Source organism: Caloenas nicobarica, chromosome 8 (genome assembly GCF_036013445.1).
Source record: "Caloenas nicobarica isolate bCalNic1 chromosome 8, bCalNic1.hap1, whole genome shotgun sequence".
Taxonomy (NCBI): Eukaryota; Metazoa; Chordata; class Aves; order Columbiformes; family Columbidae; genus Caloenas; species Caloenas nicobarica.
Genome location: NC_088252.1, coordinates 1,272,917 through 1,294,561, shown reverse-complemented (window position 1 = coordinate 1,294,561; position 21,645 = coordinate 1,272,917). Strand labels below are relative to the sequence as shown.

Sequence of the window (21,645 nt, the reverse complement as noted above, 5' to 3'; positions counted from 1 at the left end):
GTGAGAGATCACCAAAGGTGGAATCACTCAGATGGAAAGTGCTAAATAGCAGTATTTGCAAGGAAAAATAGATGGACATCCCCAACCACACACAGACCAACAGAGAACAGCACCTTTGCAGCCACCACACCAAACACAGAACAGACAGCCCCAGGGACCACATACTGTCCCCATCTGGTTCCTTTCTCGGGCTGATCTGGTGGGAAGGTCATGAATGGTCTGTTCATCCTCTGCCACACTTACCCATGAGCACACACTCCCACAGTCCCTCCAGTGTGGGACTGAGTTTTGGCTCTGCCCAGATGTCCTACCCACTCTTGGAGCTGTTCCCCACTTGGCACCTTCAGCCTTGGGTCTCTCCCCATCCTGGCATCCTCCTCTTCCAGCCAGCCCCCCTTGCAGCTGGACAGCAAAGCATGGACATACAGTCACACACACACACTAATGAGCTCACACAGCTAATAGAGGAGCAGAGTGTACTAAAAGGGCAGGACACACCATGGTGATCAGGCCCAGGGTTTGGACAGATCAGCACCAAGCAGCCCCTTCCCAGCTGCAGCTGGCCCCTTGCACCCCTCTCCTCTCCCCATTCACAGGCTTCTTCCTGCCAGTCCACCTGGGTCCCTCCCTTTCCGTGCCCCAGTCACCTCCCCAATTAACAACTGCCACCAATTACTTTTTCTTCAATGGTCCCAGGTTTGTCCCATTTGTACCATCATGTGGTAGTTGGGATGCCATTGCTAAGGTCATCTGGGCCTTCAATGGCATCACTGAGGGATTCTGCTGGCACTGCTGCCTTGCAAGACTTGATGACCCAGAAGCTCCCCAGTGCTCCCCTCCAGTTCTGCATGCATTTTGGCCTCTTCTCATGTCTCTGCTCTTCAGCCACTGGTGAGACCCAGTGGGGACATGCAGTGCTGCCAGTACTGCTCGTCCCTTCTCTCACGGTTCCCTGTCACATCCCAGTTTCTCATGCCATGTCCCATATGTTCCCATGTGATACGCAGGTGTCTTCACCCCAGGGTGGGGCCTGACCAGGGCCTGCAGCCTTCATGTCTGATGTTTTTGATGACCTCATGATGCCAGCCTGCTCCTGGCCAATCAGATTGCTGTCACGAGGTGACCTCCAAGCAACAGCCACACTGTTGGTTTTACCCAGCTCCCCCCTCCCTGAGCTGTCATCTGTGTCATGTTGGGGTTTGTGACATGCTTGGTGATGTCACAGCACCTGACTGGTGTGATTCAGTCAGGTTGCAAAAGAAGTGACCTCAAAATCAGCCCCCCAGCTATGACACCTCTCTGGGCATCTCCCTGTTCCTGCAACAGAAGTGAACTCCCAGTCACCTCCCACACACTTATACTTTGCCATACCTGTTAAACTGCCTTTATCATAACCCATGAATTTTCTCGCTTTCATCCCTCCGATTCTCTCCCCCATCTTACCTGGGGAAGTGAGTGAGTGGCTGTGTGGGACTTAGTTGCCAGTTGGAGTTAAACCACAAAAAGTCGAAGTCAGAAGATGTCAAAGCAAAGAGGCAAAGTGAATAAAATGCTTGATTTTTACTAGCCAGTTCTGCATGAATCCCAACCTATTTGGGTTACAGGAATGTCTTCCAGTAGAGTCTGCACCATCTAGACCCATGTGGATGGACCGGCACAGTCACCCCCAGCAGGGAGCATTCCCCATCTCTTAGGCTGAGGCACACAGTCAAGACGCAAACCTCTGCAGCGCCCACTGCTTACAGGCCTCCAGGCAGGGTGTGACTCATTCTGCATCAACCCTCCAAGCCTCTTTCAGCTCATTTTGCTTCCACTACCACCCATGCAATGATCAAGACTGTAGGAGCTTTGGTATCGTCCCTATGTTCTGGGGCAAGGTTTCTAAATTCCTCCTTTGCAGCTTCCACTACTTCCACCTCCTGCATGTTGCCTTTTTGCCCCGAAGCTCAGTTAGTTCAGACGAGCAGCCTCCTGAGATGGTTCCTTCTTTTCAAAGGTATTTGGAGAGGTCATTCTTGTCCTTGGAGGAAGCTGTCCTATAAGGTCTATCAGATCTCCTGATAGATCTCCTTTATCACTTGTGTGTGTCTCCCAAGTACATCAAAGACTCCTCCCCATGAGTCCACTGACCTGTGTCCTGCGGCTGGCCTCACTCACTGCCCTTTGGCACCTGGGACCCCACTATGTCCTGGTCATGACAACCAAGGCTGACACTGGTCATCACATCTCTGACCACCTCTTCCTTGTTGGCCAGGGCCAGGTCCAGGTGAGCACCACCCTTGTTGGCCCACCTGGCAGCTCTGCTAAGGAGTCCCCTCAAGATCCTCCACACCATTGTCATCCTGTTGCTTTGCCTGGCCAGTGAGTCCCAGGCCACTTACAGTCCCCCACAGGACCCTGTTCATTAACCTGGAGACTTCTTCAGCTTGCCCACACAAGACTTTTTGTGCCTGCTCTCGCTGATCAAGTAGTTTATAACTGCTGAGACAGTGTCACCCTTGCGGAGTTCTTCTCCTTGCCTCACTCATATCAAGCTAAATTAACATGTTACCCATGTCATTGAGGAACTCCATATAACTGAGCTGCCTCTTCACACATGGGGCATCCCCCGTCCTCATCCTCCCTGCACTCCCTCCAGCAGAGCCTGTATCCCTCCACTGCAGCATCCCAGCTTAGCAAGCTGTCCCACCACATGTCATTTAATCCAAAAAATCACAGTGCTGTGACAAGACAGGGGGGTCCTCCAGGCAGTGCACATGTTGGCTGCAGCACCTCAGCTGTGGCACCAGGGTGGAGCGCAGACTCCTCACAAGGAAACCTGAGCAGTGATCCTGACCAGAAGAACATCATACATCAGTTAGTCCTGGGCTGCACATACAGCGTGGCCTTCACACCTGTGCTGAATGCACGGGTCCCCTGGCCACAGGACAACCTCAGCAACTTGTTGTCACACAATACCCAGCAGGCAGCTTCCCACTATGTACTGTAAGAAAGTCCTACAGGAGCTAGAACTACCAAAAAAGGAGACTGTCTTCTATGGATGGCATGTGCACAGTTTACTGCATTCAAGTGAAAGACCCATTCGATGGGACACGTCCTGGGGTTCCCACCAACTAAAAGGACATAAGATTGCGTTGGTGATACTCACCTTATAGCGTCATATCTAATGAACAACAATTTAAAAGGTACCTCACAGAGTCTGACTGTCTTCCTTACTGGGATCATGACAGACCAGCATCTTCTGGGGATAAACACTCCCTTAGCACCCTCGATTGCAAACTCTTCATTCCCATGGACTGGTAAGGGTGTCATTTGCTCACATAACCCCTGGCTTCATCCCCATCTTCTGCTGGTTGTTGTCCTCCGGAGTCCTGCCTGAAAGCTCAAAGACCTGGGAGACCTTGCTGGTGGTAACTGAGGCAAAGAGTTCACAGTCTATCTACACCTATTCCTACTAAATTCATCGGTGGTCCTACTTCTCTCTTTTTCCTCTTTAGCTGTTCATGATGCAGCAGCAGCTCCTCTTGGTTGTCGTTGCATTTGTCTTTCAATTGAGTTTTGATATGCACTGTTGCTGGGCCTGGAGGTTGTTGTCCTTGAAGAGAAGACGTATCCAGGCACACTGTGAAAATTATTGCTCTTTTTGTTGATTGTATCATCAAGAGAGTGAGTAAAGATCCCTGTTGATGTGCTGCTTGTGCATGCAACGCCTGAAGCTATTGAGCAGAGGAGGGACAGGCCTTGCCTCTCTGGTTGGACTCAATGATCTTGAGGGTCTTTTCCAAATGAAATGATTCTATGATGGCAGTTGATGCCTGATGCCTCTGACTGAAGGCATCAGGCAACAGCCGAAAGGCAGCAAACTGTACTCTCTGCAAACTGTACCTCCTTGAGGTTTTCTTCCAAGTTATGAACTTCCCTCCAGGGTGCAAACCTGTCCTACAGCACCCTTGTGTACCTGAGAGCCCCATGGAGAAGCGCAGAGCTGCTGGGACCGAGAAAATGCTGTTGGGTTTGTGAAATGAGCTGTGTGTGTCCTGGGCTAAATGTGGGGTGCTGAGACCTTGGGAAAGGGTGAGACATGTCTTGGTCTGAGGTGGATCCCTCTGCTCTCAGCAGTGCCTGGTGGCTTTTCAGGGTAACGTGGGAGTGCGATCAGCCTCCATCTGAGAAAGGTGCCAGCCCAGGGCAGCTGGAGCAAGACAGAGGGACAGACCAGCTGCCCTCACTCTGCACTGACCCACAGGCCTCCTCTGGTCTCGCAGGACTTGCTCTGTTCTCCCTGAGTGCAGCAGAAATGCTGAGGGTTTCTGACACCAAACGATACTCTCCAGGGGAGTTGCAGAATTGGACTAGATGATCTTTCAAGGTCCCTTCCAATCCCTAACATTCTGTGATTCTGTGAAGCTGTAAAAAAACCAAACATTTCAAACTTCATTTTACCATCCTGTTTCACTGTGGTGATAGTGCAGATGCTGACAGGCCCTTCTTCACCAGCAGCAGTTTCAGATGACAACTTTGAACCCCAGGGCTGGCTCCTGCCCCCCGTTCTCATGACCCCCTGCTGCAGAGCAGGGCTGACTCCTGGGCAGCCAGCGGGCACAGGCCCTGCTCCTCATGGCACCTCCAGCCGGCATCACCCAGGGCTCAGCCACGGACCCGAAAGAAGGTCTGGAAAAGGACAAGGGGGTGTGGAGCAGAGTGAGTGTATATAAGAAATGGCTTTGATTTTATCCAGAGTAGTCTCCCCTATCTTCTCACTTTCTTTTCCTCCTATGACAGTGCCCATGCCCAGAGGCTGCAGATGTCCAACAGCAGCTCCATCACCCAGTTCCTCCTCCTGCCATTCAGACACACAGGAGCTGCAGCTCTTGCACTTCTGGCTCTTCCTGGGCATCTACCTGGCTGCCCTCCTGGGCAACTGCCTCATCACCACCATAGCCTGTGACCAGCAGCTCCACACCCCCATGTACTTCTTCCTGCTCAACCTGTCCCTACTCGACCTGGGCTCCATCTCCACCATTGTCCCCAAACTCATGGCCAATTCCCTCTGGGACACCAGGGCCATTTCTTATATGGGATGTGCTGCCCAAGTCTTTCTGTTTTTCATTTCAGCAGAGAATTGTCTCCTCACCATCATGCCCTACGACCGCTACATTGCGATCTGCAAACCCCTGCACTACGGGACCCTCCTGGGCAGCAGAGCTTGTGTCCACATGGCAGCAGCTGCCTGGGCCAGTGGGTTTCTCAATGCTCTGCTGCACATGGCCAATACATTTTCACTGCCTCTCTGCAAGGGCAATGCTGTGGACCAGTTCTTCTGTGAAATCCCCCAGATCCTCAAATTGTCCTGCTTAGATGCCTACCTCAGGGAAGCTGGGCTTATTGCTTTTAGTGCTTTTCTATTTTGGGGATATTTTGTGTTCATCGTGCTGTCCTACGTGCAGATCTTCAGGGCCGTGCTGAGAATCCCCTCCGAGCAGGCGCGGCACAAAGCCTTTTCCACATGCCTCCTTCACCCGGCCGTGGTCTACCTGTTTGTCAGCACCTCTTCTTTTGCGTACCTGAAGTCCCCCTCCATCTCTTCTCCATCCCTGGATCTGGTGGTGTCTGTTCTGTACTCAATGGTGCCTCCAACATTGAACCTCCTCATCTACAGCATGAGGAACCAGGAGCTCAGGATGCTCTGAGGAAGCTGATGAGTGAATGTTTTCAGCCATAGACTGCCCACCTTCCTCTTCAATGGCTCCAGTGTACATCATGACAGGCCAATCTTTGTTTCCCTCTTATACATTTTTTTTTCTTTTTCCACTTGTGATATTGTTGTTTTCAAAGAAATGCCACCCTTAAGTCTTTGAGAGGTTTTCTTTTCACAGAATCACAGAATGTTAGGGATTGGAATTGACCTCAAAAGATCATCTAGGCAATGAAGCTGATGAAGACCCTGGAGAACAAGTGTGATGGGAGCGGCTGAGGGACCTGGGGCTGTTCAGCCTGGAGAACAGGAGGCTGAGGGGAGACCTTCTGATCTCTGAACTGCCTGAAAGGAGGTTGGAGCATGGAGGGTGTTGGTCTCTTCTCCCCGGCAGCAAGTTATAGGACAAGAGGAAAAGGCCTCAAGTTGCACCAGGGGAGGTTTAGATTGGATATTAGGAAAAAATTTATTCACAGAAAGGGTTGTCGGGCATTGGAAGAGGCTGCCCAGGGAAGTGGGGGAGTCACCATCTCTGGAGGGGTTTAAAAGACATACAGATGAGGCTCTTAGGGATATGGGTTAGTGCCAGAGTTAGGTTATGGTTGGAACTGATGATCTTGAGGGTCTCTTCCAACCAAAATGATTCTATGAATCTGTGATGGCAGATTTCAACTTTTCATTGCAACAGCCCAGCCTTGCAGCAGCTGTGACCTCCAGGAGGAGATCCCCTGGAGCCATTCCCATCAGTTCTCGCCAGCTCTTCACACTGCCGGGTTGCCAAGGGGCCAATCTTGAGCGCGATGGGAGTTCATGTGTACGGCAGCAGAGCACCGGGGGTTTGTGATCATCACTGGGTATTCCCCAAGGGTTTTTAAATTCTGCAGGAATGTAAAGGATTTGGAAACACCACAACCCTTGTATTGCAAGTTGGTGGAGGTGTGGGCAGCCATTTTTCTCTTTGTGTGTTTTTGTGGCCACTGGATGTGAAATCCTGATCCTAAGTAGCTCAGAGCAGATGCCTGAAAGAAGGGGTTTGTTTTTCTGCCAGAAATATGTTTCAGGAATTGCTCTGAGGATTTTTCTCCTCCACCTTCATCTCCACTGCCAGCTCTCCACAGTGACAATCAAGCAAAGCGAATTCAACCCGCAAGGACTAGGAGCAGAGATGAGGCTTATCTCAGAGCAGGAGGGACATTCCCATGAGAGCTGATGAGTGCTACATCAGCAAAACTGTAACTGTTAGAAAACAAGGGACAGCGGTGGAGGCAGAGCCTCCCCTGTCCTGCTGGAATGGCAGGAGAATCCTGTGGCCCTGCCAGCGGGCACGTGCACTCTTGGGTTCTGCTCCTATTGCAGCCAAGGATGTGCTAAAAAAGGATCCTGCAGGCTTTGCAGCTCTTCTGCCATGAGGAGAGCAGAGCAGCTTCAGCTGCTGTTACAAAAAGGCAGAGAAGCAGAGCTCACCATGGGAGATTGGCACCATAGTGATTCTGCTGACTCTTCCACCTCATGGAATCGCATGGGCTGGCAGCTGTGTGCACCGTGCTGGGGCCCAGCACCCTGGGCAACATGTAGGTGCCTGGACCTGCAAGAGGAATGGGAAGAGAAGAAACCTCTGGGGCAGAGACAGGCACCCTGCAAAGGCTGCTGTGGCAGCTGCACGTCCTCCTGAGATCTAGAGCCTTCACTGGGGCAGTTGATGGCTCTTTAGCACCTTTTGTGCCCCACTGTGCCTGTCCCCACGTACGCACCAGAGTGGTACCAAGGTGCTGTCAGTCACATCCTCCCCTGCCCCGGCAGGGTGACTTCACCTCCACCAGCTGCGGGGGCAGGAAGGGTGGGACCCTTGGTCAATTGACCGGGTCCTTAACGGGACCCTGAGTCGGTTGACAGGGTCATTAGCAGAGGAGGTGCCCAGAGAAGCTGCAAATCTTCTGGACCATGTTGTAATGCCCACAGCCACATCTGACCAGACTATAAAACGGAGTTCCCACAGAAGACCCCTTTGAGTGGTCTTCTCAGAGCTGCGGGTCTCTCAACTGGAGCCCTTTCCTTAGAGTGGGACGCCGTCTAAGGAGACTTTGCGGGATTGAGAGCACCTCAGCTCCTCGTTTGGTGAGTGGTTATTTACTGGATAGATCCCTGAATGAGCCCTCGCCTAACCCAGGCGAGTGATTATTTCTTGTGGGTTCTCTGGACTCAGAGGCCTCTGGTTTTGTTTCTTGTGACTGAATGCATGCATGTTGTGCATCCTCATGATTCTTATGTTGTTGTACCCCAATAATTCCCTCAACTGATATCTGAACCTGTATTTTATGTTGTTGCAGTGCTAACTAATTGTATAAACCCTGTTTCTAGTCGGTGTATTTGCTACACTTTTCCGGCCAGAATAAAGTCTGGTTTGAACTTGTTGTTCACCTAAAACTGACTTTGAGGTGCCTCTGTGACACTTGCTCAGAGGAGCAGGAAGGATGTCTGCCCCCTTTCCCAATCCTTCCACCTTCTGCCACGCTGGGGCACTGTTGGCAGCTCCGAAACTGAGCTGTCACTGCTTCTGTGGGATGAGATGAGTTTGTGCTGGAACTGCAAGAACCAGGAAGAAAAAATCCCCAAGGGGTTCACTGGAACTTCACAGCTCTGGTAAAACCATCCGCCCGCTGTACCCCTATTTCCTCAGAGCCAGCAGCACAGCTTGGGTGGGAGGAAAGGCACAGATCAGACCTTGGGGCTGAGAGATGAGCACAAGCACCTACCAAGGCATCTGCAGCCAACCAGGAGCACTCCCCACTGGCTTCTACTGCACATGAAGGAAGCTTGTCAGGAAACAGCTGTGTCCTGCAGTGGAGGCTTTGAACTGGCCCTGGTTAACAAGCTGAGCAGCAGATTGTCAGTAGAGGATGCTTGAGCTGCAAGGGTGTGGTGGTATTCTGACATCGAGCCTGTGAGAAACTACAAGAGTCAACAGCAGGGGAACAAGCGTTGGTGGAAAAACAAGAAGCAAGGACTGTACTGATTGATACATTAAGGTCAGAGGGATTGATATAGGACTGATACATCAAGGACAGAGCGTAACTTGTGACATCAAAAAACGCTTTTCTGGTAGCAACCTTGGTAGGAACACAAAATGTATCACTTATGTAATGCCTAACTTAGCAAATCAGCAATCCTGTCAAGTATAAATACAAGTCTGAATTTGTAATAAATGTCTCTCCCTGTACCTTATCGAGAGACCGTGCCTCATATGCTACGCAAGGGTAGGCGTCTCCCCGCAGTCACTTACCTGGAGGGAGGTCGGTTTTGATGCCTCTATGCCGGAAGGACGTGGACTGCCCAGGAGGGCACTTAAGGACGTGTCTGTTGGACTTCTCAGGGCAGTAATCACCTAGGGCAGAGGACAACAGCACAAAAGCAGTGAAGATGTGGCCTTTTTTCTCAAGCCAAGGAGGCAATTTCAACAAGAGCTGCTCTCCTTAACCACTGCAGAAGTGCCAGCTGCTGGAAAACATCTACAGCTCATTGAAGGGGTGAGCTGAGCCTTTTGTACCCATCTCTCTTTTGCACCCATCTAACTTTTGTGCCACTGCTGCAGGGAAATGTGAAAACATCCTAGTCTTGTCTGAACAAACAGCTGGAGAAATGTTACTCACTTGGTGCAGGCATGATCTCAAAGTTTATCTCGGGAAGTCTACCCATGGGAAAGGCTGGAGCCACGTACTCCCCATTTTTGGCCATGGAGGCTCCACGCAATATCGAGGACCTGGCGAGCAGCTGCCTTCTGCAGGAGGTTCTGCCCCTTGACAGGGGTAAGTGGGGGCTTTGGGGGGTTGTGGTTCAGGTAACCTATGAAGAACAGCACGTGAAAGGCCACATGCAGGCAACTGCATTTCAAAGCTCCTTTGAAGCTGCAGGAGACTGAGCTGCTGAGCTCACCAAATTCCCATCCTTTTTCCTCCAAGAGTAATAAAGGTGAGCTGTACTGTGCCTTGCAGTAACAAACAGTAAATCTCTAAGCACAAAAGCTTCTGCAACTGCATTGCTAAATCTTAAAAAGAAACTGGACCTCCTGACAGTCTGGCTCCAGTGATAATCATAGAGAAATAAAAATTAACAAACAAACAAACAAACCTCACATCTACTGGGTTTGCATGGGAAGGTTTTAGGAGCAGGGGGCTTCTCTGAGAAGGGGGAAAAAGGGAAACAGGTTTGTAGCTGATTTTACCACGGGTGAGCTCAACGCACCACTCTGATCCTTGTTTTACCTGTTGTTCCTCGGACTGAGTATTTGGGTCCAGGGCTGGTGAACTGGGCCATGATGGGGCCCCATGGGCCATGAGGTCTCCAAGTCCCCACCCGGGCTCTGTCCATGCTGCGAGATGCTGATAAAGCCTGAGGAAAGAGCAGAAGAGTGTCTTGCTACTTTGACCTGTGCTTTAGGAGTTTTCAATCACTGTTCAAATGATTGTGCCGTACACTGATAGAGTGAACTTGCCATCAAACTTGGTTAAGTCGCACTTTTACAACATCATATTAAAAGCACTTTTGCTAATATCCTTGACAGGGGTTCTCTAAGCCATCTCAATCACCCACTGGTGACATCCTGGTCCTGTACCATGAGAGTCCTGTCTCACCAGAGAATACCAATGTTCTCGATAAAAGAACATTTTTTACTATGAGGTTGGCAAGACCCTGGAACAGGTTGCCCAGAGCAGTTGTGGATTCCTCATCAGTGGATTTGCTCAAGGCCTGGGGATGCAAATCCCCTCAGGCACAATGGAGCTCATCCCTGATGCTGAACTAGGGCAGGGAAGGAGGAGTCTCAGGACTCCACCTGTCTCAGCCGTGGCCGTTGAAAGGGATGAGGACGACAACGTCTGCATCTGCTTCGTCTCTGCGGCACAGAGCGTGGCGAGCAGTGAGGGCAGCCAGAGATCTGGCAAGAGAGGTTGTGGTGTCAGCGGCCAGGGGACCCTGGGGACAGCCTGGGACTGTCATGGAAACGCACTATGACATCAGGAGGCTGTGCTATTGCATCACCCGGCTGATCCAGGGCTGGGGATGTCCAGCCTGCAGGGTCAGACCTTCCTGAGATCTGCTTTCCTGCCTCAATGTGTATTTTCAGGGTGCATATGAGACAGGTTTTGAACGTCAGCAGAGAGCGGGGGAGCTTTCCAAAGCACCCGGTTTTTACACTGCCCTTGCGCTCAGTGACGGTGTTGACAAGTGACACAGCGGTCACAGAGCTCCGCTGGGGAGCAGAGGCTTTGCCTGCTGAGGCAAACCAACACTTCCAGATTCACTGCTCTAAGACTGTTAGAGGCGATTTGGGCTTCAATACCAGAACAAAAGCATTTCCATCACAGAACCCCAGCCACCACCTCTGTGATCGTCTTGGCAGGGACCAACGAACACTGTGTTGCAAAACACGTGACGGCTATAAAAAGTGTCCTGTCCTCCTCAAATCATTCTTTCCCTCATACCCTCAGATTACCGCAGTAATAATTATATAACTGCATGAAGAAAATTAAGTCCCTTTCAGCCAAACCAGATGTGGACAGGCTGGAGAGGGTCGAGAGAAGGGCCACAGAGATGATCAAAGGACTGGGCAGCCGCCATACGAGCAAAGGCTGAGAGAACCGGGCTTGTTCAGCCTGGAGAAAAGGCAGCTCAGGGAGAGCTCAGCACCATGTTCCAGTGTTTCCAGGGTGGCTACAAAGATGGACACCCTTTGCACAAGGAGTCCCAGGGAAAAGACAAGGGCTGATGGGTACAAGCTACTCCTGGGGAGATCCTGACTGGACACAAGAAGGATCTAATCGCTCTAATGGAGCAAGCGTGTGATTCGCACTTCTTGGTATTTATTACATATACCTATCACATATTCATTTGTTTCTAGTGCTTAGTTAATGCATTAAACATAAATTATTTCCATAACCCCGCCCTTTACCGGAATTCCATCTTTGGTACTCCAGAGTCTTCATCAGGGATCTCTGGTGGGGCCTAAGTTGTATCAGTTATTTTGTACATTGTGTTCCATGGTTCCCTACCTGTGTTGGGCATTCTTCGTGAAGCAATGTGTATATTATGTAACAACAAGAAACTGGACGATGGTCATGATGATACTGTGTGGTTTGGCACTGGTTTACTTCATTATACTGCAGCCGATAATGAATTTCTACTCGTTTCTCCTTTACCTTGAAAAACCTCCACGAGAGATAAAAGAGCAATACAGCTATGTGTTTGCTAATTGGTCAAGCGAATCTTTAGAAAGGTTGACTAACAATACTTTCACTTTCTCACTAGGACAGTTTACAAATATTTTTGAGAGCTCTGAATATCCTTGGAGCTTTGATAGAACTATGATGGCGCTATCTGGCTTGCTGAATGTGCTTGTGCTTGTGCTAGTGTTAAGAGAAATGAGGTTAAATAGGAGGTTCGCGTCTCTTTTGAGTCCTGAGATTTGCGTTGCATCTGCTGAGGCAAAAAGCACTCCGAGCCGCTCGAAACAAAAGGCAGCTAAAGCCCCAGTCCCCCCGACCGAGGCTCAAGCTCCGGCTGCCAAGGTCACTGCTGCCTCCTCCACTGTAGATGCTGTTACTCCTCCAGCCTCAAAGGCTAACAAGGCAGCCCCTCCTTCCTCACATGCTGGGCACTGTTGCTGTTGTAATCATAACAACCACTGTGATTATGCCAATGCCAGTGACAGTCATTCAGACTCTGGAAATAATTCAGAGGATGGTGAGCCCGTATCTGCATCAGTTGCCGGTTGTAAGAAAGTCACAAGAAAGACTACTCGTGCTGCAGGTGATGGCAAAGGGCCAGTAGATGATGACACAGGGCCAACATCAACCCAAGGGGCATCATCAGCACAGGGTGGAGAGGAAGTGACCACTATTCGCGTCCTTTTCTCCAGGTGAGCTGAGAGAACTGTGAAAAGACTTTAGTCATCGTGAAGGCGAGAATATCGTAACCTGGTTGCTCCGATGCTGGGATAATGGGGCTGAAACAATAGAATTGGAAGGTGGTGAAGCCAAGCAGCTGGGATCTCTGTCAAAGGATTCCACCATTGATAGGGCAATTTCAAGAGAGCACAAACCCACTACCCTCTGGACCTGACTCCTGACAGCTATGCAAGTAAGATTTCCCTACAAGGAAGATTGCATATGCACATCAGGGAAATGGAATACTATGGAGGGAGGTATCCAGTTCCTGAGAGAATTAGCTGTGCGAGAGATCATCTATTTTGGGCCAAACAGCCAAGAGGGGACAGACCCAGATAGAATTGATTGTACATGACCTATGTGGCACAGATTTGTACAAAGTGCACCACCTCCATATGCTAAGTCATTGGCAGGAATGATCTGGACAGCTAGTGGTAGACAAAGGGTTTCTGACGTGATTGAGCAGCTCCGAGACGACGAGGACAGCCTTGCTGGTTCTCTACGGGCTTGTGTCTCTGCTGTGGAGAGACTGTGTGAAAAATCTGATGACCGGTTTGAAAAGCTGTTGCAAGAAATCAAAGCACTCAGAGAAGACACGTACCATTCACGACCTGCACGAACCTATGTTTCAGCTATTAGGAGAAGGCGCTTCCAATCCCAAGAGAGAGGACGGAGGCAGTCCACAAAAAGACGTTCACTGTGGTTCTTCCTGCATGAGCAGGGAGAAAACATGAATAGGTGGCATGGAACACCTACCTCAGAACTTCAAGAACGAGTACATGAGTTAAAAGGAAAAGCTCCTAGGAAAATGACTGCTCCAGTTTACAAAAGGGGCAGAAGAGATTCTGATGCTCTTGAAGGAACGTCTAATTCATACCCAGAGACCGTGCAAAACAGAGATTAGAGGGGCCCTGCCTCCAGCCAGGCGGAGGAAAGGGATAACAGAGCTTATTGGACTGTACAGATACAATGGCCGGGTACAACACACCCCCAGGAGTACAAAGCTTTGGTGGACACTGGTTCTCAGTGCACGATAATTCCAAGTATAAAGGAACACAACCCGTCAATATTGTTGGAGTGACTGGGGGATTCCAGGAACTGACTGTTGTAGAGGCTGAAATGAGCCTAACTGGGAAAAACTGGCAAAAGTATCCCATTGTGACTGGCCCAGGTGCTCCGTGCAACCTTGGCATAGAATACCTCAGGAGAGGGTATTTTAAGGACCCAGAATGGTATCGGTGGGCATTTGGTATAGCAGCTGTGGACACTGAGAATATTGAACAGCTGTCTGATTTGCCTGGTCTTTCAGACGACCCTTCTCTTGTAGGACTGCTGATGGTTGATGATCAGCAGGTGCCAGTTGCTACCACGAAGGTGCATCGCCGACAATATCGCACCAATTGAGACTCTTTGATTCCTATTCAGAAGCTGATTCATCAACTAGAAAGCCAGGGTGTGATTAGTAAGACTCGCTCACCTTTTAACAGCCCGATTTGGCCAGTGCATAAGTCTAGTGACAAGTGGAGACTAACTGTAGACTATCGTGGCCTGAATGAAGTTATGCCACCGTTGAGTGCTGCTGTGCCTGATATGCTAGAACTGCAATTTGAACTGGAGTCAAAGGCAGCCAAGTGGTATGCCACCATAGACATTGCTAATGTATTTTTCTCTATCCCTTTAGCAGCAGAATGCAGGCGGCAGTTTGCTTTCACCTGGAGGGGCATCCAGTACACGTGGAATTGCTTGCCCCACGGGTGGAAACACAGTCCTACCATCTGCCGTGGACTGATTCAAACCACGCTGGAAGAAGGTAAAGCACCAGAACACTTGCAGTATATTGATGACATCATTGTATGGGGTGACACAGAGAAAGAAGTCTTGGAGAAAGGTGAGAGAATAATTCATATTCTTTTGGATGCTGGTTTTGCCATAAAATGTAGTAAGGTCGAGGGACCTGCGCAAGAGATCCAGTTTTTAGGAATAAAATGGCAAGATGGTCGTCGTCAGATCCCAATGGAAGTGATCAACAAAATTGCAGCTATGTCTCCACCTGCTAATAAGAAGCAGACACAGACTTTCTTGGGTGTTGTAGATTTTTGGAGAATGCATATTCCCGACTACAGCCAGATTGTGAGCCCTCTCTATCGAGTGACTCGTAAAAAGAACCAATTTGAGTGGGGACCGGAACAACGGCAAGCCTTTGAACAAATTAAGCGTGAGATAACTCATGCGGTGGCCCTTGGACCAGTTCGGACTGGATTAGATGTTAAAAATGTGCTCTACACCACAGCTGGAGATAATGGTCCTACCTGGAGCCTCTGGCAGAAAGCACCAGGAGAAACCCGAGGTCGACCCTTAGGTTTTTGGAGTCGAGAATACAAAGGATCTGAGGCCAACTATACTCCAACTGAAAAGGAAATACCTGCAGCTTATGAGGGAGTCTGAGCCACTTCAGAAGTGATTGGTACTGAAGCACAGCTCCTCCTGGCACCTCGACTGCCGGTGCTAAGCTGGATGTTCAAAGGGAAGGTTCCCTCCAAGCATCATGCAACCGATGCTACGTGGAGTAAATGGATTGCACTGATCACACAACAAGCTCGAATTGGAAGTCCCAATCGCCCAGGGATCTTAGATGTGATTACAGACTGGCCAGAAAGTAAATGCTTTGGGATGTCTCCAGATGCGGAGGAAGTAACACGTGCTGAAGAAGCACCACCGTATAATACCCTTTCAGAGACTGAAAAGCAGTATGCCCTGTTCACAGATGGATCCTGCCGTCTTGTAGGAAAACATCGAAGGTGGAAAGCTGCTGTGTGGAGTCCCACACGACGAGCTACAGAAGCCACTGAAGGACAAGGTGAATCTAGTCAATTTGCAGAAGTGAAAGCCATCCAGCTGGCCTTGGACATTGGTGAATGAGAAAAGTGGCCAATGCTTTATCTCTACACTGACTCATGGATGGTGGCAAATGCCTTGTGGGGGTGGCTACAGCAATGGAAGAAAAACGACTGGCAATGCAGAGGTAAACCCATTTGGGGCCCCACTCTGTGGCAAGACATTGCTGCTCGGCTAGAGAGCCTGCCTGTGAAAGTTTGTCATGTAGATGCTCATGTGCCTCAAAGTTGAGCCACCGAGGAACATCAAAACAACCATCAAGTGGATCAAGCTGCTAAGATTAAAGTAGCTGAAGCCGACTTGGACTGGCAACATAAAGGTGAACTTTTCCTAGCTCAGTGGGCCCATGATGCTTCAGGGCATCAAGGTAGAGATGCAACATATAAATGGGCTTGTGATCGAGGGGTGGACTTAACTATGGACGCTATTTCACAGGTTATTAATGAATGTGAAACTTGCACCGAAATCAAACAAGCTAAAAGGTTAAAGCCTGTATGGTATGGAGGGCGATGGTGTAAAGTATAAGTATGGAGAGGCTTGGCAAATTGATTATATTACACTTCCACAAACACGTCAAGGTAAGCACTATGTACTTAGAATGGTAGAAGCAACCACCGGATGGTTGGAAACATATGCTGTACCCCATGCTACAGCCCGGAATACGATCTTGGGCCTTGAAAAGCAAGTCCTTTGGCGACATGGTACGCCAGAAAGAATTGAATCAGACAATGGCACTCATTTCAAAAACAGTCTTATAGACAACAGGGCCAAAAAACATGGTATTGAGTGGGTATATCACATTCCATATCAAGCACCAGCTCCTGGGAAAACTGAAAGGTACAATGGTTTGTTAGAAACGACACTAAAAGCACTGGGTGGTGGAACCTTTAAAAACTGGGATTCACATTTAGCAAAAGCCACTTGGTTGGTCAACACTAGGGGATCAACCAATGGAGCCGGGCCTGCCCAATCAGAACTTCTATGTACTGTAGAAGGAGATAAAGTCCCTGTAGTACACATGAAAAATATGTTAGGGAAGGCAGTCTGGGTTACTCCTGCCTCAGGCAAAGGCAAGCCCATTCATGGGACTATTTTTGCCCAAGGAACTGGCAGCACCTGGTGGGTGATGCTTAAGGATGGAGAAGTTCGGTGTGTACCTCAAGGGGATTTGATTTTAGGTGAAAATATTCAATACTGAACTGCATTATGTTAACTGCCATACTAACAGTGTTTAATAAGTGTCTTTCAGATCAAGACAGTGGTGATGAAACCAGAGCTAGCCTCTACGAGTGGCGCCTGACAACTTCTTTGAAGTTGATGTCTTTAACCCACAAACAGTGGTCATGAGATGCACTAGATGTACCATTTTTTCCTGCCCTCGGAGACTGTTGTGATAAATGAACTTAATGAACTTTTTGAAGGATGGTCCACAGACTAAGAGAATAATGAATTATACTTGTGTATATATGTACATATGTGTATATATATAGTAGTAGTAATTAATTAGATTGTATTGATAAGGTCTAAGTATGCCGTGAATGGCATGTCATAAGGGGTGGAATGTCCTGGTTTTGTTAAAAACAAGTTTCTCTTTCAGTGAATTTCCCTGTCAGCTAAAGTCTTCTTACTAACTGCAGTTTTCCTGAAAGCTAGCTACATGTTTTGGTAGACATAGCAATGGAATGCAAGGTCATTGATAGTGATGCATCCCGCGAGATGTGCAAGCAGGAGGTGAACTGAAAATTGACCAACTAAAGTATTCCATCCCATTCACCCCATACTTCATATAAAGGTGGGGGATCACAAAGATCTCGTCCCTTTCCCTTACGGCCAACATAGGGAGAGGACCTTGCGAGTTGTCCCTGCGAACTGAGGCCTAGTGCAGACTGAATCCAGTTCCGGTTGGCCGCAGAGTCCAGTCCAGGACTTCGGGTGCCAGCCCCACATCTGCCAGAGCAGTTGCCGGGACTTTCAAGATTGGTTTTGTATATTTTGTATTATTTTCTCTATTTCTTATTAGTAACATTAGTAAAACATGTTTAATTTTTTCCAACTCTCTTCTCTCGGTCCTTCTTTCCCTCCCAACTGCCTGTCCTTAGTGGGAAGGGGAGGGAGGGAGGAGCTGAAGGGAAAAGGCGGGGGAGAGGAGGTTAACAGTACATCTGCCACGGTTTTATTGTCACCCCGCAATCAAACCACGACACTGACAAACAGTAAATCTCTAAGCATAAATGCTTCTGCAACTGCATTGCTAAATAATCTTAAAAAGAAACAGGACCTCCTGACAGTCTGGCTCCAGTGATAATCATGGAAAACTAAAAACTAACAAACAAACAAACAAACAAACCTCACATGTACTGGGTTTGCATGGGAAGGTTTTAGGAGCAGGGGGTTTCTGTGAGAAGGGAGAAAAACGGAAACGGGTTTGTAGCTGATTTTACCACGGGTGTGCTCAACACACCACTCGGATCCTTGTTTTACCTGTTGTTCCTCGGACTGAGTATTTGGGTCCAGGGCTGGTGAACTGGGCCACGATGGGGCCCCATGGGCCATGAGGTCTCCAAGTCCCCACTCGGGCTCCGTCCATGCTGCGAGATGCTGATAAAACCTGAGGAAAGAGCAGAAGAGCATCTTGGTACTTTGACCTGTGCCTTAGGAGTTTTCAATCACTGTTCAAATGATTGTGCCAAACAGTAATAGTGAACCTTAACCAACTTCGATGGCAAGTTGCGCTTCTACATCATATTAAAACCACTTTTGCTAATATCTTTGACAGGGGTTTTCTGAGCCATCTCAGTTACCCACTGGTGACATCCTGGTCCTGTACCATGTGAGTCCTGTCTCACCAGAGAATACCAATGCTCTCGATAAAGAACATTTTTCACTATTAGGTGGGTGAGACCCTGAACAGGTTGTCCAGAGCAGCTGTGGATTCCTCATCAGTGGATTTGTTCAAGGCCTGGGGATGCAAATCCCCTCAGGCACAATGGAGCTCACCCCTGATGCTGAACTCGGGCAGGGAAGGAAGAGTCTCAGGACTTCACCTGTCTCAGCCGCGGCCGTCAAAAGGGATGAGGATGACAACGTCTGCATCTGCTTTGTCTCTGCGGCACAGAGCGTGGCGAGCAGTGAGGGCAGCCAGAGATCTGGCAAGAGAGGTTGTGGTGTCAGTGGCCAGGGGACCCTGGGGACAGCCTGGGACTGTCATGGAAACGCACTATGACATCAGGAGGCTGTGCTATTGCATCACCTGGCTGATCCAGGGCTGGGGATGTCCAGCCTGCAGGGCCAGACCTTCCTGAGGTCTGCTTTCCTGCATCAATGTGTATTTTCAGGGTGCACATGAGACAGATTTGGAACGTCAGCAGAGAGCAGGGGAGCTTTCCAAAGCACCCGGTTTTTACACTGCCCTTGCAGTCAGTGACGGTGTTGACAAGTGACACAGCGGTCACAGAGCTCCGCTGGGGAGCAGAGGCTTTGCCTGCTGAGGCAAACCAACACTTCCAGATTCACTGCTCTAAGACTGTTAGAGGCGATTTGGGCTTCAATACCAGAACAAAAGCATTTCCATCACAGAACCCCAGCCACCACCTCTGTGATCGTCTTGGCAGGGACCAACGAACACTGTGTTGCAAAACACGTGACGGCTATAAAAAGTATCCTGTCCTCTTCAAATCATTCTTTCCCTCATACCCTCAGATTACCACAGTAATAATTATATAACTGCATGAAGAAAATGAAATCCCTTTCAGCCAAGCCAGATGCGGACAGGCTGAAGAGGGTCCAGAGAAGGGCCACAGAGATGATCAAAGGACCGGGCAGCCGCCATACGAGCAAAGGCTGAGAGAACCCGGCTTGTTCAGCCTGGAGAAAAGGCAGCTCAGGGAGAGCTCAGCACCATGTTCCAGTGTTTCCAGGGTGGCTACAAAGATGGACATGCCCTTTGTACAAGGAGTCCCAGGGAAAAGACAAGGGCTGATGGGTACAAGCTACTCCTGGGGAGATCCTGACTGGACACAAGAAGGAAATTTTTCACCAGGAGAGCCACCAGCCATTGGAATAATCTCCCCAGGGATGTGGTGAATTCTCCAAAATTGGAGACTTTAAAGATTCAGCTGGACGGGGCGCTGGGCCAGCTCATCTAGACCGGGCTTGTGCCAGGAAAGGTTGGACCAGGTGATCCTTGCCCCTCCATCCTGGGATTCTATGAGAATATCTGCACAGGTGTGTGCGCACATGCGTGTGCGTGTATGTAGGTGTGTGTGTATACATGTATGTGTGTGTGTGCACACATGTGACTGTATGTGGAACCAGGTCCCAGGAGCTGGGCCAGCACGGTGGGCTGTCACAGGGCATTCCACTGACTGGCATCCACATCTGGGACGGACACATCTGGGACAGACACATCTGGGACGGACACATCTGGGACGGACACAGCTGGGGGTTATGGGCTTCTCCAAAACCAGATTTCTCATTAACCCAAAACATGTCAGTGACTCGTTCATCCGAACAAAAGGGATTTGGGGTAGAGAAAACATGGGGTACAACTCCTTTCAAAACACAGCGCATCCACTCTGACATGATGTCTCCAGCCAGATCCTTGTGTCCACCTACAAAGCGAACCCCCACTCCACGAGCCACCCAGCTGCCCACAACCCAGCGCTTCTGGACTCTGATCTTCTCCTTTCACCGCCTCCCCAAACCATTCTCTGGTTCCTTTGCCCAGACCCGGAGTACCGGCCCCACGCGTGTGCCACTGGTGCCGCTCTCACCTCTGCAGCTCCTGCAGCCGCTCCAGCTGGTGCTGCTGCTCCAGCGCACTCAGGCGCTGCTGGTCCTGCACCAGCAGCTCTGCCCGCTCCTGCCTCGCGTCCTGCCGCTGCCACAGCAGCCGAGCCGCCCGCTGCTCCTTCTCCTGCTGCAGCATCTGCTCCCGCTGCCCGTGGGTCTCCTGCACCTTCACAGAATCACAGAATCACAGGATGTCAGGGATTGGAAGGGACCTTGAAAGCTCATCCAGTCCAATCCCCCCGCCGGAGCAGGAACACCCAGATGAGATTACACAGGAAGGTGTCCAGACAGGTTTGAATGTCTGCAGAGAAGGAGACTCCACAACCTCCCTGGGCAGCCCGGTCCAGGGTTCTGTCACCCTCACTGAGAAGTTTCTTCTCATCTTTAAGTGGAACCTCCTGTGTTCCAGTTTGAACCCATTACCCCTTGTCTTACCACTGGCTGCCACCGAGAAGAGCCTGGCTCCATCCTCCTGACACCTTCACCGAGGTCCTGCCCGGAGAGAGCCCCTGAGGGGTGACGGCACAGAGCTGTTGCTGTCATCACAACACCCGCACGCTGCACCCCAAGTGCGCAGAGGATTTGGGAACAGGACGCTGAGCTCGGGCTGCTCCGCAGTCGCAGCCCTGACCCCTCTGCTGCCGCCCAGTGCTGCCCTGGCTGGGGACGTGCTGGCCACGGCACCGGCCCCTCCTCCCGCTCACCCGCGGGACAGTGCTGGTGACAGCGGACCCCCCCCTGGCTCACCCCTGGGGCTCCTCTGCCCCACCAGCCCCAGCCCGCCCGCCCCAGGGATGGATGCGGGAAGCGCCTCGCAGCTCCCAGCCCAGCTCCTCCCTGAGCCCGCCCCGACAGCCGCGCTCGGGGAATCCAGGGGCCGAGAGCTTCCCCCCCTGCACCTCCACCGACTCCCACCGCCCGCCCGGGGGAACCGGGGCTGCTCGGCCCGTCACCCCCCGGCCGTGCCGAACTCCCGCCCGGCCCCGCCGCCGCACGGCGCGGCGCTCAGCCAGCCCGCCGCCCGCACGGAGCGCGCCGCCCTCGGGGAAGGACCCGTTCCCATAGCGACAGGGGCTGCGCCGCGCGGGGCCGGCCTTGGAGAGCCCCCGCTGCCATAGCAACGGGGGTGTCCGCTGCGCGGCCTGACTAGAAATGGCCCCAGAGCCGCAGCGGCTCGGGCTCTTCCCTCGCCCCGGGCTGCTCCTGCCCGTGTTGCCCTCGCTCCTCTGTCCCCAGAGCGAATCCCCCTGAAGGGACCAGAGTGGCCCTGCTGTCACTGCGGGGCTGGAGCAGCCTTGCAGCCCCTCTGCAAGTCGTTTGCTTACA

General features: G+C 50.7%; 1 protein-coding gene across 1 annotated transcript; it reads right to left on the bottom strand.

The window, feature by feature from the left end:
• Window positions 1-8,512: 8,512 nt before the first annotated feature.
• Window positions 8,513-21,333, bottom strand: LOC135991480 (uncharacterized). Its single transcript, XM_065640164.1, has 7 exons — window positions 21,225-21,333; window positions 20,755-20,828; window positions 20,301-20,485; window positions 18,010-18,136; window positions 9,955-10,081; window positions 8,976-9,077; window positions 8,513-8,634 (listed from the first exon to the last, which is right to left on the bottom strand). Exons 2-7 carry the CDS (start codon window positions 20,785-20,787, stop codon window positions 8,513-8,515), a joined length of 696 nt encoding a protein of 231 aa, XP_065496236.1. The 5' UTR covers window positions 20,788-20,828; window positions 21,225-21,333.
• Window positions 21,334-21,645: the final 312 nt, after the last annotated feature.

Excerpts from the sequence above, each read along its gene's own strand:
- LOC135991480 (XM_065640164.1), bottom strand. The coding sequence starts at position 20,787 with ATGGAGCCAGGCTCTTCTCGGTGGCAGCCAGTG. Across the intron at positions 18,137-20,300 it reads CGGCTGCAGGAGCTGCAGAG|GTTTTATCAGCATCTCGCAG; the intron begins GTGAGAGCGGCA and ends CTCTTTCCTCAG. Across the intron at positions 9,078-9,954 it reads CTCAGTCCGAGGAACAACAG|GTGATTACTGCCCTGAGAAG; the intron begins GTAAAACAAGGA and ends CCTCTGCCCTAG.